We start from the raw sequence: 15,012 nt of genomic DNA, 5'->3' as shown, positions 1-15,012 counted from the left end.
ACTTTCCCGCCTGCCAACGCGCACCCTTCAGATACTGCCCTCGCAGAGTCGTGTTCGGCCGACTCGTGTCAACAATCATCAAGAGGACCCCACTTTAGCTCGCCGCGCTCGCCGCGTCTTCTGGCGGACAATCTATACGAGCGGAGCCGGCAGATGCGAAGTGTTTGGATACGAGGGGACGAGCCGTCGGAGCGCCGCTGAACCAACAGCGTGGCCGTCATGTCGGATGGATTGCTGTATTTGGACTCACGACGGAGCTTTGTCTGATGGTTAGCCGTCCATTCCCGGCCCGCTGCGTCGGACAGAAGGTCTCGCCCGAGCAAGATAAACGTTTATGATAAACGAGAAGGTTGTTTTGCAAAATGAGACCCATCACAGGTCATTTATACCGCAACCTCCACGACAAGAAACGGGAAAACCGATGATTTCCTCCCGTTTGAGGGTCAGATCCGTCCATCCGTCTTCTTGTCTCGGCAACTAGACTTGAATTTCTTGACTTAAAGGTGTTTCAGCCGTCATCCAGGTTGAGAGTCTTTTTGAAGAAGCTTGAGCTAAAGGGGCTGTTATGCTAACGGAGTCGTCAAAGCTAAAGCTAAAGTCAAAGCTAAACAAAGGAGTGAAATCTGTTGGATCTCATGAACTGAGGCTCATGTGGACGTTACCAGAGGCTGCTTCTGCTGGTGGATCTTTCCTGGTTGTTTGGAGGGTGCAGAAGGTCCTGGTCCTTCTTGGGATTGATCTACGTTTGTGAAAGGTTGTATCTGAGCCCCTCCTCCGTGCACAGATGGTCTTTCTGTTTGGACGAAGATAGCTTCTTTGACTCTTCTCTCCAACCATCTTTCTTCTCTGGACAGAAGACGGACATTGATGTCTTCAAATGAATGTCCTTCGGTCGTCCTGAAGTGATGGTTCTCCTGTTTGTGCAGAGGTTGTTTTTATTAAGTGTATATCTGGAAACTCCCTGTAGATCCTTAGAGGTGAAGACGCCTCTTGGGTGAGGGGTGAAAACATCTTCAAGTGAAGAATTTCAAGTCCAGTTGTCGAGACAAGAAGATTTCCACAAGAATTCATCGTGACCTGGATGTCTGAGAACCTCCACATCCATCTTCTGCCACTGATCCGTGGAGGCTCTCAAGGGACGCAGGTCTTCTGGGGAATCCAGAGGCGCTCACAGTCCAGCTGAGGGACAAAGTCCCGGTGCCTCCTGCCAGGAACATCTCAGCAGATGCTGGAGCCACCTCATCTGGCCCCTCCTGGGGGACCCATGAACCTCACCTACTTTGGGGTGATCTGGTTGCCACATGTTAGATGTTCTGGAGATAAAGTCACACTGAGATGGTGGAGACAAAGATCTGCGTCGAAGGATGCTGAGGCTGGTGGAGGTCCAGATGAAGACCAGCGAATAGATAGATAGATAGATAGATAGATAGATAGATAGATAGATAGATAGATAGATAGATAGATAGAGAGATAAGCTGGACATCTGGAGCAGACAGGTGTCCCTCAAGTGCAGAGTTCCATGATGATCTAGAAGGACTTCTTCAGACTCATTATTCACCTGCGGTTCCCATCCCACAGGTGAGGAGCGTTAGCATTAGTGTAGCGTTAGCGTTAGCGTAGCGTTAGCGTAGCGCCGTTCGAGGTCCTGCTTCCCATTAAATGGAGGTTTGGAAAATGGCCTCAGATGATCTTCTTTAAGGTCAAGCCTGAATGACTTGTCCTCCATCTGTGAGGGGTCACGCAAGAGGTGTTGACTCTGAGTTACATGTCTGCATTACTCTAATGATATTCATTGACTCTGTGTGTGTGTGTGTGTGTGTGTGTGTGTGTGTGTGTGTGAGACGTGGCTCAACCCTGAGCTTCCAGAGAGTTTAACCTTTTCCCAGTGAGCAAGTTTTACCCAGAGGCTAAAGCACACGCCTCCCATCCAGCTAATTGTGGGGCAGAGGTGTCGGCCAGATAGACAGAGGCTCCTCCTTGACCTTTACGATATTAAATATTTGTTTGGAAGATACGCCGAGGTCCTCCCAAGTAGGAAGAGACCCCTCGCCGTCGAGAACAAACGCCGTCATCCTTAGAAATTGCCATTTTATCGTTCTGATTCACGGTTTGTCCGGTGTCCGATGCCTCTGGATGTAAATCTCCACGGTCGCCCGCAGCGTGCAGTCGCTCGATGCCCTTCAGGAGGTCCAAGAACCCCTCGGGCAGATGCTCATTGCAGACGGCAACGTTTAGAAGAACTATCTTGGTGCGCGGCGGACCTGAGAAGTTGTAGTACGCATGCCGGGCCAGTAGAGGGCAGTGTGATTTAGTGATGACCTGAACCATACATGTTTGGAGACACTTCCTGTCTGGTGGACATTTTGGTTATGGTCCACCACACATGCGAGGTATGACACTGCAAGCTTAGCTAGGTTTTTTTTTCAGCTGTTTTTTGCTTCTGTAGACACACAGCCACAACACAACTAAGTTTTTGGCGTTTTGAAACTTAATGACTCCTTCAGTGCTGAACGGCATCTGAGATTCAGCTTCTTGTGTCTGCATTCTCACATTTTGGGTCACCACTCAGACCTCCGAGGCTTAGATGATGGTTTGGAGACAAAGCGCTGATTTGTGGTTCAGCTCCTCTTCCACGGCAGATGATTTCACTGAAGTCACCCCCTTTTTCTCCACCGGAGAACCCAGACCTTCGAAGTGGAGTCGATGACTCCGTTGTCGAAACTCGGGATGGAAAGATGATCGTCGGTCGGCTGAAGGCAAGTAGAATGACGGTTTGTCGGATGGATCCTGAAGCAGAGGAGGTCACCTCTCCGGAAAGTGCGGAGAGGTTGTTTCTGCACGGCAGGTTTTGGTGGAGATGATCCTGGAGAAGGAGGTGAAGGAGGCGGGTCAAGCTCAGCTCAAACCAGCTGCTCCGTAGCTTCAGGAGGACATATCTGTGCAGTGGACGCTTCTGGTAGCACGTCCGCAAAAAAATCGACAAATCCAGAGATGGGGACGGTGACTCAGAGGACTTTGTGGGAGATGAATGCGAAAGTTGAATATCTGCTCGCTTTCTTTTCATTAAACAGCAATATAAAAACAGTGCAGGTCAGCCTTTCTCCGCTGCTGAGGTAGCTTTCATCAGCGGAGCGGACGTGCCACGTTCTACATCGGCTGCCGGGCCGAGCACCTCGGGCGGACACACTTTCCCATCAATATGTATATTCTGGTTCGCGACCTCCGCTCGGCTTCACGCCGGCCCTCTCGTCGTCCTCGAGGACGTCGCCTTTTGTTTTTTCCCAGCCGAGGCTGCTCTCCCGGGTTCTCATCTCCAACCATCTCCGCCCTTGCCCTTTGCCTCCCTCGCCCGTCCACGCCGGCCTTTCCTTCTCCGTTTCGTTTAAGCCGTGTTTCCTCCGTGCGCGAGATGCAAAGATCAGGCCGGCCCGTCAATTCCAGGAGGCGTCGGAGAAGATGTCAAAGAGAGCGATGCGGTGATGGGATATTAGAAAGTCGCCGTTTTCCACCGGAGCCGCCAGACGGCTCGGCGCTCGTTTAAAAGTATCCACGCGAGCGGACCTTCCTCTGGACGAGGCTCTTCACCCCGCGGTCGGGCTTTCCCTCAACACGGTTGGGTCACGTTGTCCCCTGAAGACCGCCCGTCTTCCTGAATGATCTGATGTTTGCACAAAGCAGTCTGGAGATCTGTTTTAGCCCACGGCCGCTCTCTGGAGAAGACAGGAGGCAGCAGAGGTGAAGATGGAGGACGGAGAAGATCGGGAAGGAGTCCGTCCAGCACCTGATGGTCCTTCTGGAGATTAAGTCACACTGAGATGGTTCGGTGAAGATCTGGGTTCGGCCAGGAGATTCATGGATGGAAGAAGGGAAAGAGCGCAGGAAGTTGGCTGGTGTGTGAGAAGAGAGGATGGAGGCAGATGATTGGCTGTGATAACCCCTGCAGGGAGCAGCCTGAGGGAGAAGAAGATATCATTTATCCGTGTCTCGACATCAAGCGCAATTTCGAGATCATCCGTCAAACATTCGTCGGCGCGAGATTGGAGGTTTATTGAGTCGACGTCTTTCCGCGCTTCCTCTCCGCAGCTGGTGTTGGAGGCTCACAACGTCCCGGAGCTTTCCGCCGGGGTCAACTGCACCTTCGAAGACCTGGCCGAGATGAACGGGCTGGTGGAGGGGAACCGGATCAGATGCTCCTCACCTGCCGAGAAGGAGATGCCACGCATCGTGGTCGACAAAGGTAAGGGCGGACGCCGAAAAGCATCCGGACGTCCGGTGGGGGCACCAAATCGAGGACCTTCCTGATCTTTGTACCCACCATGAGGACCACCTGGGGGGTTCAGTGCCCAAGGACACTCCCTATCCAAAAGTTGCTCCACCTAGCAACTAACTATCGCAATAATGATCACGATTGACAAGTATCCCAATCACCGTCGCACCAAAACAAGAGGCGTCCGAGTTCCGTGCACAGCGACGGCTTTTCTGCAGATTCATCTTTAATCCAGGTTCTGCCCTACCTCTAATCCAGAACCACCAATAATCCTCCGCCGTCATCGGGGCCACATATTTTCCTCAGAAGAAACTGTTGACTTTTTTTTTATTTTATGTATAGCGCTCATTAGACGGCGCTGGGCTGAGGGGAGGAGGGCGAGGCGCAGGAGGGAAGGGAAGGGAAGGGAAGGGAAGGGAAGGGAAGGATAGATGGTGTCAGCAGGCTTCAAGGTAACATTTAGGTGTCCTAATTAGGACAGATCCATTGTCGGCGCCGCTTTACCGTGATTGATGAATGATTCCCCCTTTGTTAGAGAGATGGAGGGAGACTTGAGGGAGAAGACGGAGTCGGCGTGAGAGGAGGCGCAGTGACCTGAGTGTCGGTGGAGAACAGCGAGGAGAAAGCGAGAGGGTTGGATGCGTGGATGAATTAAACATGAACTCCTTCATTAGGGCCAGACAAAAGGACACACCACATACAGATGAGGCACACACACACCTTACTTTTCAAAACACACACCTTTCAAAGAGAATATTTTCCTTTCGGAGTGAACGCCGAGCTTTTATTCTATTTTATTTATCTATTTTTTTTTTCCCACTCCTGTAAGCCAGCGAGGAAAGGGGAGGATTGATTAACAAGACTGTCCTTCTGAGATCCTCCCGATGCCGCAGTAACAGGCTCGCGTCCTGAAGCAAACCTCCGACCCCGTCCGGTTCGGAGGATGAAGATGTCCCGGCGGCTTCCGCGACCGCGGCGGCGGCGCCCGATCGTGACTTTGCGCTCGTCCGAAGCGACCCCCGCGAATCCGGAGGCAGATCGTCGCTTCGATTCTGCCTCCCGTCGCACCCCGAAGAACAACTCTTGACTGCGACTGGCTTCTCCGCAGGGGACCACCAGATCGTTCAGCTCTATCTCAAGTCCAAGGAGACGGGCCTGGCCTTCGCAAACACCAGCTTTGTTTTCTACAACTGCAGCGTGCACAAGTCGTAAGTACAAATATATATTTTCTATTTCACCCTAAAGGCGCGACCACGCCTTGGAAGTCCTTTCTGCATTCGAGCATACCGTTCCTTCTGACTCTTCGGTGTCACCGAGCTAACGCTAACTCCGTGTCCGTCCGTGCTCTTCCAGGTGCCTGTCGTGCGTGAGCAGCCCCTACCAGTGCCACTGGTGTAAATACAGACACGACTGCACCCACGATCCTCGCACCTGTTCTTTCCAAGAGGGACGAGTCAAGAAGCCGGAGGTAAGTCGGAGCTCGGGCGGGAGGTCCGAACTGTCGACGGTACCCTTTTTTTGGGAGGGGAAGCAGGTCGGGGCCACGACTGCGAAACATGTCGTGTCTTTCTCAAAACGGTACGATCTGACCTTTGTCTCGGACGCTATCGATTGGCTACGTGAAGCTAATGGCTACGGTCGTAGCTTTGGCGCGCAGAGAGATCCGTGCGGTGAGGATGGAAACACCTTTCAGCTGTAGCGCTTCCATCTGGCAGCGCTCTGCTGGCATGTCTGCTTCTTGACTGCACATCAAAGGGCAGTGGAAGCTAATAAAACTGCGCCATTTCCTCTCGCCCATCCCTATTCCCCGCGACAGCTTAGTCTGTGTGAATTATCAATAGTATTGGCAGCGCGCTCCATTCCTGCCCGAGCAGCGCCAACTGTAATTAAGCCGCTCTCGTACGGGAGGACAAGCCGTTCGCCGGACGGGGTCCGTTCGCCGGACGGCTCGCAAGGGAAGCCGGGCTCGGATTAAGAGTTTCTGACACAGTTGTCGCCTTCGGGGCGTCGCGAGAAGGTAATGGAGGGTTTGGGTCGCTGCCCGCGTCCAGGCGGGCCGGCGGGGGAAAGTGTGCGTTTATCTTTCCACACTTTTTACCTGCGCGCTGCCAATTGACTGTAGTTTTCCGGGGACGGCTTACAGGGAGTTAGTGGCCTGTTAATCCTAGCCCGAGGTGAGCTATGATGAAGATCACTGGTGCTCATGTCTGGGTTGGCAGACGCTCGGCAACGGGCCGGGACCGGCTCGGCCAGATTGCCTCTTTTGATGAGCAGTCTGCTCTCAATTGTGTTATTTCACCAATATTTCCCCAGAGCTATTCAACCTGCACAGATGATATTATTTTCCTCTTCCGCCATTTTCCATTATCCTTTTGAACCGTCTGCTTAGCCGCGGCCCGAGCCGGAGTCTTTGCAGGTTTACTTTTCCAATTAACTCAGACACTGATGGTCAATATTGACGGAGGATAATAACGTGCGAATCCTCTCCTATTGTGCCGCCGACAAGAAAGAAAGGCGCAAATAAAGCGAGAGGGATTATGTATTAGCACATTAATGACGTCCCGTTTTTGAATGTGCCGTTTCAGGATTAAAATAACCCGAAAAAAAAAAAAAAAAAAAAAAAAAAAGCAGGTGTTTTTCGAGCCTAATGACTTTTAATTTGCTTTTAATTAACCCCCTCAAATCCGAGGTCGTGTTGCTCTGCGACGGATTTTAATTCCCCGATCTCGATCGATAATCTGGACGCAAACACGGGATGCACGGAAAGGACGCTTTACCATCCATGCGCCCATCATGGCTTCCACAAAAGGCAACAAGTCCATTTTTGGTCTTTGACGGCGCCCTCAACCTGCTGATGTGTTCTTTTTTTTTTTTTTTTTGGACTATTACAATTAAGGCCTCCAAACCCAAGACTTCAATAATCCCGTAATGCTATTCAAATGGTGAAGGGCCAGCAAATCTCTCCATTGGCTGAGCTTGTTTTTAGTATGCGTGGCAGGGCAGTTCCAGCCAAGGCTGGGCATTTAGAGGGGGCTTTATGTTCCTGCCAGCAGTGGAATGAGCACACAGATCAGACACGAGCCTGTTGGCGCATTAACCCGGGCCTCGTCCCCGTTCGCCCGACGGACATCTCAAGGACGCGGCGGATCTGATTGGAATTTCTGACAAGTAACGGACGAGTAGCAACGTTTTGGTGGCGCCGGCGCCCAGAGCTGTCACATTATGAGGGACGCCGGGGCGCTTTTTTGAGCAACTTGGCCTCGTAGCAAGAAGGTTTCCAGTGGCCTTTCTTTGACATACATGTCTTGCGCCTTAGCTGATGGTTGCAAACAGACCATCTGCTCTGGCGACTCCTAATTTGCAAGATCTTGCACCAGACCTTCCCCTCATATTATGGGTAGGGGGTTTGTACCGCTTGTTAGATTAAATTAAATTCAACTTCATTGTCATTACACTTGTACAAGAAGAGGGAAACGAAACGCAGTTGAGCATCCGTCCAACCAGAAGGTGCAGATAGAATAATTGAAGTGAGGCAGTTGATTACAGATGGGCTACCATGACCATGTTATACTGCTCTGCACATTTAATGGACATAATGGACCGCTGGTCCAGCGCTGCGACCACCAAAAAGTACCTGGCGTCGTCCGAACAAATTCCACGCCGGTGGAAAAGTGCCTCCACATGATGAAACAAGGAGGCCGGGTCGCTCTGCCAGAACTCCAGTAGCCTATCAGGGCAACTTGGCCGAAGTGAGTCGGACGTGTTCAACACCAAACAACGTCACGGTCACCAGGGTGTTCAAACCTTATTCCTCAGGCATAAAAAACAAACTGGATGCTAAATTCCGTGGATCATGATGCCCTGGACCTAAACCAGGCCCCCAACCCCTCGTCCCCTGGGGCTGAAACAGCCCTGAGGGTCCACCACATAGACAACAGACAAGAACAAAGAGCATGGGCAAATGTACAGGTTATCTGTTATGCTATGCAAAAAATACAGTTAAATAGTACAACCATAAATATGGACAGTAGCTGCATCACTATGTTTTAATTTGATTTTATTATACTTTACTAATCCCTTGTGAGAAATTAATTTCTGCATTTAACCCATCATGGATGAACCACGAGCAGTTGGCAGCCATCTAGCGGCGCCAGAGGAGCAGTTGTGTTATGCTCGAGAACACTTCGACACACAAGCAGATGAGCACTATGGCCCCCTGCGCCACACCACCCCAAACTACTACTAAACTAGTGTAAACTAGTGCTAAACTAGTGTACCCTTGTATAGCGGCATAGTCGTCCAGTAGCTTACTTTAAGTGCTAGTGGTACTTAAAGTATCACCGCACATCGTCGAGGTCACTGAGATCTCGTAGAGTCACGAGGGAGGAACCTCCTGAGGGTTTGGAGAATTCAGATGAAACGCTTTGGATTTTTAGAATGGTGATCCACGTGTCCGACAAGCACAGCTTGGAATGATACCTCCAAAAAGGGGCGGGGCCAGCACCGCCCGCCGATGGCGGACATACGCAGCGAGCGCTACAAAACGGCGTGTGGACTCAACAACGTGATCCATGACGGACGCACAATCAGGAGGACCTACAACCTTTGAATCGGTTCCTCACGTCCGTCATGACTTTTTACTTTACTTTTTTCTTGTTTCCTTTACATCTGCTTTTTGTGTGTTTATCTGTACGCCGTCCTTGAGTCTCCAGTGTGGCACCTTGAGCAAAATGTATTATTATTACAATTATTAGTATTTGCCAACGTGATGAGCAATTTAAAGCAGTGACTTAAAGTTCACGGCTCGTATTGGAGTGTTAAAAACAGTGACAGGTGTGTGTGTGTGTGTGTGTGTGTGTGTGTGTGTGTGTGTGTGTGTGTTTGAAAACCTGAAACATCCTCTTCATCTTCACACCTATAATTACGAGTCTCTCTCGTCCCTCCTCCGCCTCTTCCGACTCCAGCGTAGGCTTCCTTACGTTGGCAGCTCCCACTCCTCCTCCATCACTCCCCGTCTGCACCCTTCACACCTCCCACCGGGCTCTCATTATCAGATCTAAGTAGGTCCCCGAGAAGATAGGAAAGGGGAGGACAGGAACGAGGGACTCCTAAAAAAAGGAAGGGTTGGTTAGCGGGGGCTGGAGGTAACGGCGCCCGGGTGGGTAACACCGCGGAAGGGCGTGAATGGATGACTGCTCCGAAGCCCGAGGGAGTCGGGGAGGTCAGAGAAGGGTGACAGGAGGAACTGTTATGATGGAGAGGAGAAAAAAAAATCTTGTTTGTGGAAGTCGAAGCTTCTCGAGGTCACGATGAGCCGCGAGTAGCTGGCGAGGAGCGCTGACGTCATCGGGCGGAGCAGATATATGGGAGTGTGTGGAGGAAGGAGTCTGGACTCCCTGTGACCTGCACCGCCAAGAGCTAGGAATTCATTCATTCATTCATTCGTTCATTTGTTCATCTGATCATTCATTCATTCATTTGTTCATCTGATCCTCTATTCATTCATTTGTCCGATCATTCATTCATTTATTCATTCATTTGTTCGTCCGATCATTCATTCATTCGTTCATTTGTTCATTCATTCATTCATTTGTATGTCCGATCATTCATTCATCCTTTTGTTCATCCGATCATTCATTCATTCTTTTGTCCGATCATTCATTCATTCGTTCATTCATTCATTCGTTCATTCATTCATCTGATCATTCATTCATTAGTTTTTCTGATCATTCATTCATTCATTCATTCATCTGATCATTCATTTGTTTCCCCAATCATTTATTCATTCATTTGTTTGTCTGATCATTCATTCATTTGTTCATCTGATCATTCATTCCTTCGTTTGTCTGATCATTCATTCATTCATTTGTTCGTCCGATCATTCATTCATTCATACATTCATCTGATCATTCATTCATTCGTTTGTCCGATCATTCCTTCATTCATCCATTTATCCCGGACCGGGTAGGGATGCATAGAGAGACATACAACTATTCACCCTCTCATTGACTCATGATATGGACAAATACAGGCATTCACCCTCTCATTCGTTCATCATATAGAGATGCCGTCATTCCCCGGTTCGTTCTCACGTCATGGAGACATGCGACCATTCACTCACTCGTTCACATGTCCTATGAAACATACAACGATTCACCCTCTCATTCTGCCGTCATGTAGACGTACAAGCGTTCACCCAGTCATCCACACGTCATATAGACACTGTTCACCCTCTCACACATCATATAGAGATATGCAGTTATTCACCTGTTCATACAACCAATGTTCCTCTGATTTGTCGTACGTCTGTGCATGCAGGCAACGTGGCTGATCACGCTGAGGACCACGGTGAGCAGCATTAGATGTATCACACCTGGGATCATAGCTTCCATTTAGTCCATATTTTTCCATCGGGAAACTGGCTCACTACTTTAGCTTGGCTGTTTTGCAGAGCAGACCTTTCACTCCAAAAAGAGAAAAATCTCACCCAGTTTCACCGCTAGCTACTAGCTCAGCGCTACTCCGACAGTCAGAACCGCATTTCTTTTTTCCTCTGGTTTGGTCGGTGGACATATCACAATCACCGCCCGGTCGTTTCACCACGATCAGGCCTTAGCATGTTAGCATTAACATCACTTAACTCCGCCACACTGTTATTATTGTTATATCGCGTGTATGGGCAGAGCACGCGCGCAAGTACTGTCAATGCCGTGATTGGCTGCGTCGCCCAATTGGCTGGACACCTGTCACTCACACACTTACACAGCAAAATGATACAGAAAAAAAAAGTTATATATCTAATTCATTAGCGGCGCGCTCACTGCGCTGGATGGGTTGATCGTGCACTGAGAGTGTGTGAACGGTGTGCAAGTGCACAGTTGCCCAGAACATTGCATGCAACCATCCACTCACTGCATCTTAAAGAAACATGCATCATTGACCCTCTTGTTCAGACGGTTCACACACACATTTGCTCATCATGTAGAGACATTCACCCGTTCACGCTCTCACCGCCCCATCTGGAAGGAACCCCACTGAGATATGAGGAGAACATGGAGGCTCCACCGAGTCGGACTCCAAGCAGGGAGCTTCCGGCTGCCAGGAGGAGGTTTTACCGGCGCCTCCGCCTCGCTGCCGCCATCGGCTCAAACTCAAAGTCCAACCATCGATGAAAAACGCTGACTTGGACTCAGATCTTCTCAGTCCCTCTTCTCCTTCCTCTTCTTCTTGGGCATCAGGAAGAGGTGTTTGGAGGATCCGCCGCTTACATCACCCGGCTATTGGGCGTCTAAAATTAACCGCCAATCGATTCAGGTGTGAACAGCCGCCTAAATATAGAGCACCTATGACTCGGCCCGAAAAAAGAGAGGAGGGGAAGAAAGAGGATGGAGAGGACGTCGGGGATGAAGAGGTAGAGGAGGACCTGGTGAAGGAGAAGCTTTCCTTTCCACAAGCACTTGGTTTCATATTTGAAACAAGCAAGAAAACAAAATAAAGAACGGTGAGCGAGGGAGGCGAACGGAGAGGCGCTAAGCGTGTGCGACGGGAAAGCTTTTGCATGTCAAAGACGGAAGAGGGTGAAAAGGAGAGCAGATAAGGTGAACGGGGGGGGGGGGGGACGTGCACAGTGCACGTCGGAAGGGGCGATAACACTTGTTTGAAGTTCATTAAAAGACACTTGATTGGGTTAGTCTGAGTGACTGACTGGATGGCTGCTCGCAGAGAGAGAGGCAAAGGGACGGGCCGGGGCACCATTCACAAAGTCATTATAGATAAATGACACGCGGTGCCATATGTGTGTGTGTGTGTGTGTGTGTGTGTGTGTGTGAGTGTGTGTTTGCTTTTGCACGTCTCATTCTCTCGCCGTTGTTTTTTGAGGGAACGGATCAATCCGTTGTTAGTCGCATCCCTTCCAGTCAATAGACGGGACGGTGCGTTCAGGGACGCGTCAGAGAGTGGATTCTTGAGCCAACCCGTGGTCCTGAGGTGATAGGACTGTGCACACACACACACACACACACACACACACACACACACATACACACACACTCGGTGCACAGGCACTGCAATGAAGCGCTAATATAAAAATATACTGCAGCGCTTACAGCTCTGAAAACAGTTGACTGCCCCTGCAGAAATGTCAAGTCTCTCAATGCACATTTCATTTAGTAGCGTGGAATAAACTCAAACACACACACACACACACACACTCACACCACACACACACATGCAAAAGTAAACTTAGGAGTTGGAGAACCGATGCAGTGGAATCAAACTGCAGAACAGTATAAACAAGGCGAGGAAGCGTCTGCGTTTATGACGCGTCAGGGAGATGGAGAACCTTAAAATGCAAATTTAATTTGCGGCTCATCACACACACACACACACACACACACAGACACACACACACACGTACTGTTTCAAGTCACATCACGCTTCCCTTTACCTCTCCGGTATGTCGCAAGGCACAAAAAGAGCTATGGGTGTGATCGGAGCTGCACCAAGACCTGGTCCTGCAGGTCCACTCCCACCTCCAGCAAAGATCTCCAGTTGGAGGAGCTCCCTCTCCATGCTTCGGCACCACAGCTCTGATTCCTCTCCGTTTGCCCATCATTCACACACACACACACACACGTACGTCCCCGGGGGTTGTTGCCAATGCCCCCAGCCTCGTGGCCCGCCGCGTCCTCGCTAGCTGCTAGCGCCGGCGGCGTTGGCGCCGTCGCCGTCACCGGTCAGGATTCATGTCGACATTAACTGGATGTAATGTCGGAGTGTTTACTCCTCCGCCCTCTTGATGCCCGATGGCTGCGGCTGCAGTAAATAATAATGCGGTTGAACGTGCGTGCCAGCCACACACGGCAACGCAGCGCTGGCGGGAATCAAACCCCGGCGGGACGGGAAGGGAGGCGACATTAGATTGAATACAAATTAAAAGAGCAGCCGCGGGTTTGCACGTAATTTTCTCTTCCGTGGGTTTCGGGGGCGCTCGCCGAAGACAGCGATGACAAATAAACGCCGCGCCGATGAGACGGATGGCGTAGTTCTGTATCCATGGCAACGGGAGACGTCGTCTCCTCGGTTCTGCCGCCGTGATTTGTTTCATCCGCGTAAACTTCCAAGGAGACGATCTCTGATGCAACCGTCGGCCCTTTTGTTCAACCTCTCATTCACTCATGCAACAATTCACCCTCTCATTCACATAATATAGATACTCTGTCATTCCCATGGCATTTAGAAACATGCAACTATTTACCCTCTTGTTCTTATGCCGAAAAGAGACATGCAAACATCCGCTATCTTATTTGCGCATCATGGAGAGACATCATAAATTCACCCTCTCATGCAGATTTTACAGACATTCAGCCATTCATCCTCTCATTCACATGTTAAATAGAGACGTACAAACATCCGACGTCTTATTTACGTCTCATAAAAATGTACAAATATTCACCCTCTCATTCACATGAGCTATAGATACATGCAACAAATTCACCCTCTCATTCAAATGACCAAAGTAACAATATCACAACAATATCACAACAATAGCACTTTCAACTTGCAAAATACATATTTTATTGCCTGTTTATATATTGTATAGTTATTTTATTGCCCATCTGTATATTTTACATATATATTGTCTATTTTATACAGTTTTATATTTGTATTGTCCAGAACTACAGATGGAAATGAGAGATGAGATGAGATGAGAACAATTTTATTTATCCCGAAGAAAATTGTTGTGCCAGAGTTTCAAGTAAAAAGATAACAGTAATAGATAATAGTAGAAAGGAGGAAGAATAAGAAATACAATGAAATATAAGTTGTCTTAACTGTTAACTGTAACTACAAAGATTTGATTAGCTATGAGCTATTAGCTAAATTAGCTATGAGCTACAATCTGGTACAAACATCTCTGCCTCTGTGCTTAATGTACACTGCTCAAAAAAATAAAGGGAACACTTAAAAAACACATCCTGGATCTAAATGAATGAAATATTCTTATGAAATACTTTGCTCTTTACACCGTTGAATGTGCTGACAACAAAATCACACCAAAATGATCAATGGAAATCAATTGTATCAACCCATGGAGGTCTGGATTAGGAATCACACTCAAAATTAAAGTGTAAAAACAAACTCCAGGCTGATCCAACTTTGATGTAATGTCCTTAAAACAAGTCAAAATGAACCTGTGTTGCTTCCTGAGTGGACACTATGATTTCACACAAGTGGGATTGACTTGGAGTTACATTGTGTTGTTCAAGTGTTCCCTTTATTTTTTTGAGCAGTATATTTGTACACACAATAAACTTCCAAACAAACAAACAAACAACAAATGTCATATAGACACATATAGATGTTCATTTCATAAAGTGACGCGCAGCCACAGATTTTATAGCCCTGCAACAAATTCACCCTGTCATCCGCTGGTATGTAGCCATGAAATTTACTGACGCGTCTTCTCAGGAGTGTCCTCAGCTGCTGCCGGCCGAGCGGATCCTGGTCCCGGTCAACGTGGTGAAGCCCATCACCCTGCGGGCCAAGAACCTCCCCCAGCCTCAGTCCGGCCAGCGGGGCTACGAGTGTCTGCTCACCATCCAGGGCAACGAGCACCGCGTTCCCGCCCTGCGCTTCAACAGCTCCTCGGTTCAGTGCCAAAACACCTCGGTAAGCTCAGGTCGCCTTCTTCTCGCACCTTCAGAACCATCTGGGTGACCTTCTCGCCGGCGCGCAGCCTCCTC

The 15,012-nt window shown here is 49.3% G+C and overlaps 1 protein-coding gene across 1 annotated transcript in view; it reads left to right on the top strand.

The window, feature by feature from the left end:
• The window catches only part of plxna4 (plexin A4), a 238,610-nt gene that overhangs the window by 160,761 nt on the left and 62,837 nt on the right, over positions 1-15,012 (top strand). Inside the window, exons 7-10 of the mRNA XM_086147306.1 lie at positions 4,084-4,237; positions 5,376-5,475; positions 5,621-5,735; positions 14,738-14,938. Of these exons, the coding sequence (XP_086003432.1) occupies positions 4,084-4,237; positions 5,376-5,475; positions 5,621-5,735; positions 14,738-14,938 (570 nt within the window). The remainder of the gene's footprint in view (positions 1-4,083; positions 4,238-5,375; positions 5,476-5,620; positions 5,736-14,737; positions 14,939-15,012) is intronic.

This window comes from Fistularia commersonii, chromosome 5, assembly GCF_037954325.1.
Source record: "Fistularia commersonii isolate RoL2024-O1a breed Wild chromosome 5, RoL_Fcom_v1.0, whole genome shotgun sequence".
NCBI lineage: Eukaryota > Metazoa > Chordata > Actinopteri > Syngnathiformes > Fistulariidae > Fistularia > Fistularia commersonii.
The sequence above is the reverse complement of the archived record's forward strand: the minus strand, read 5'-3'. Positions and strand labels throughout refer to the sequence as shown.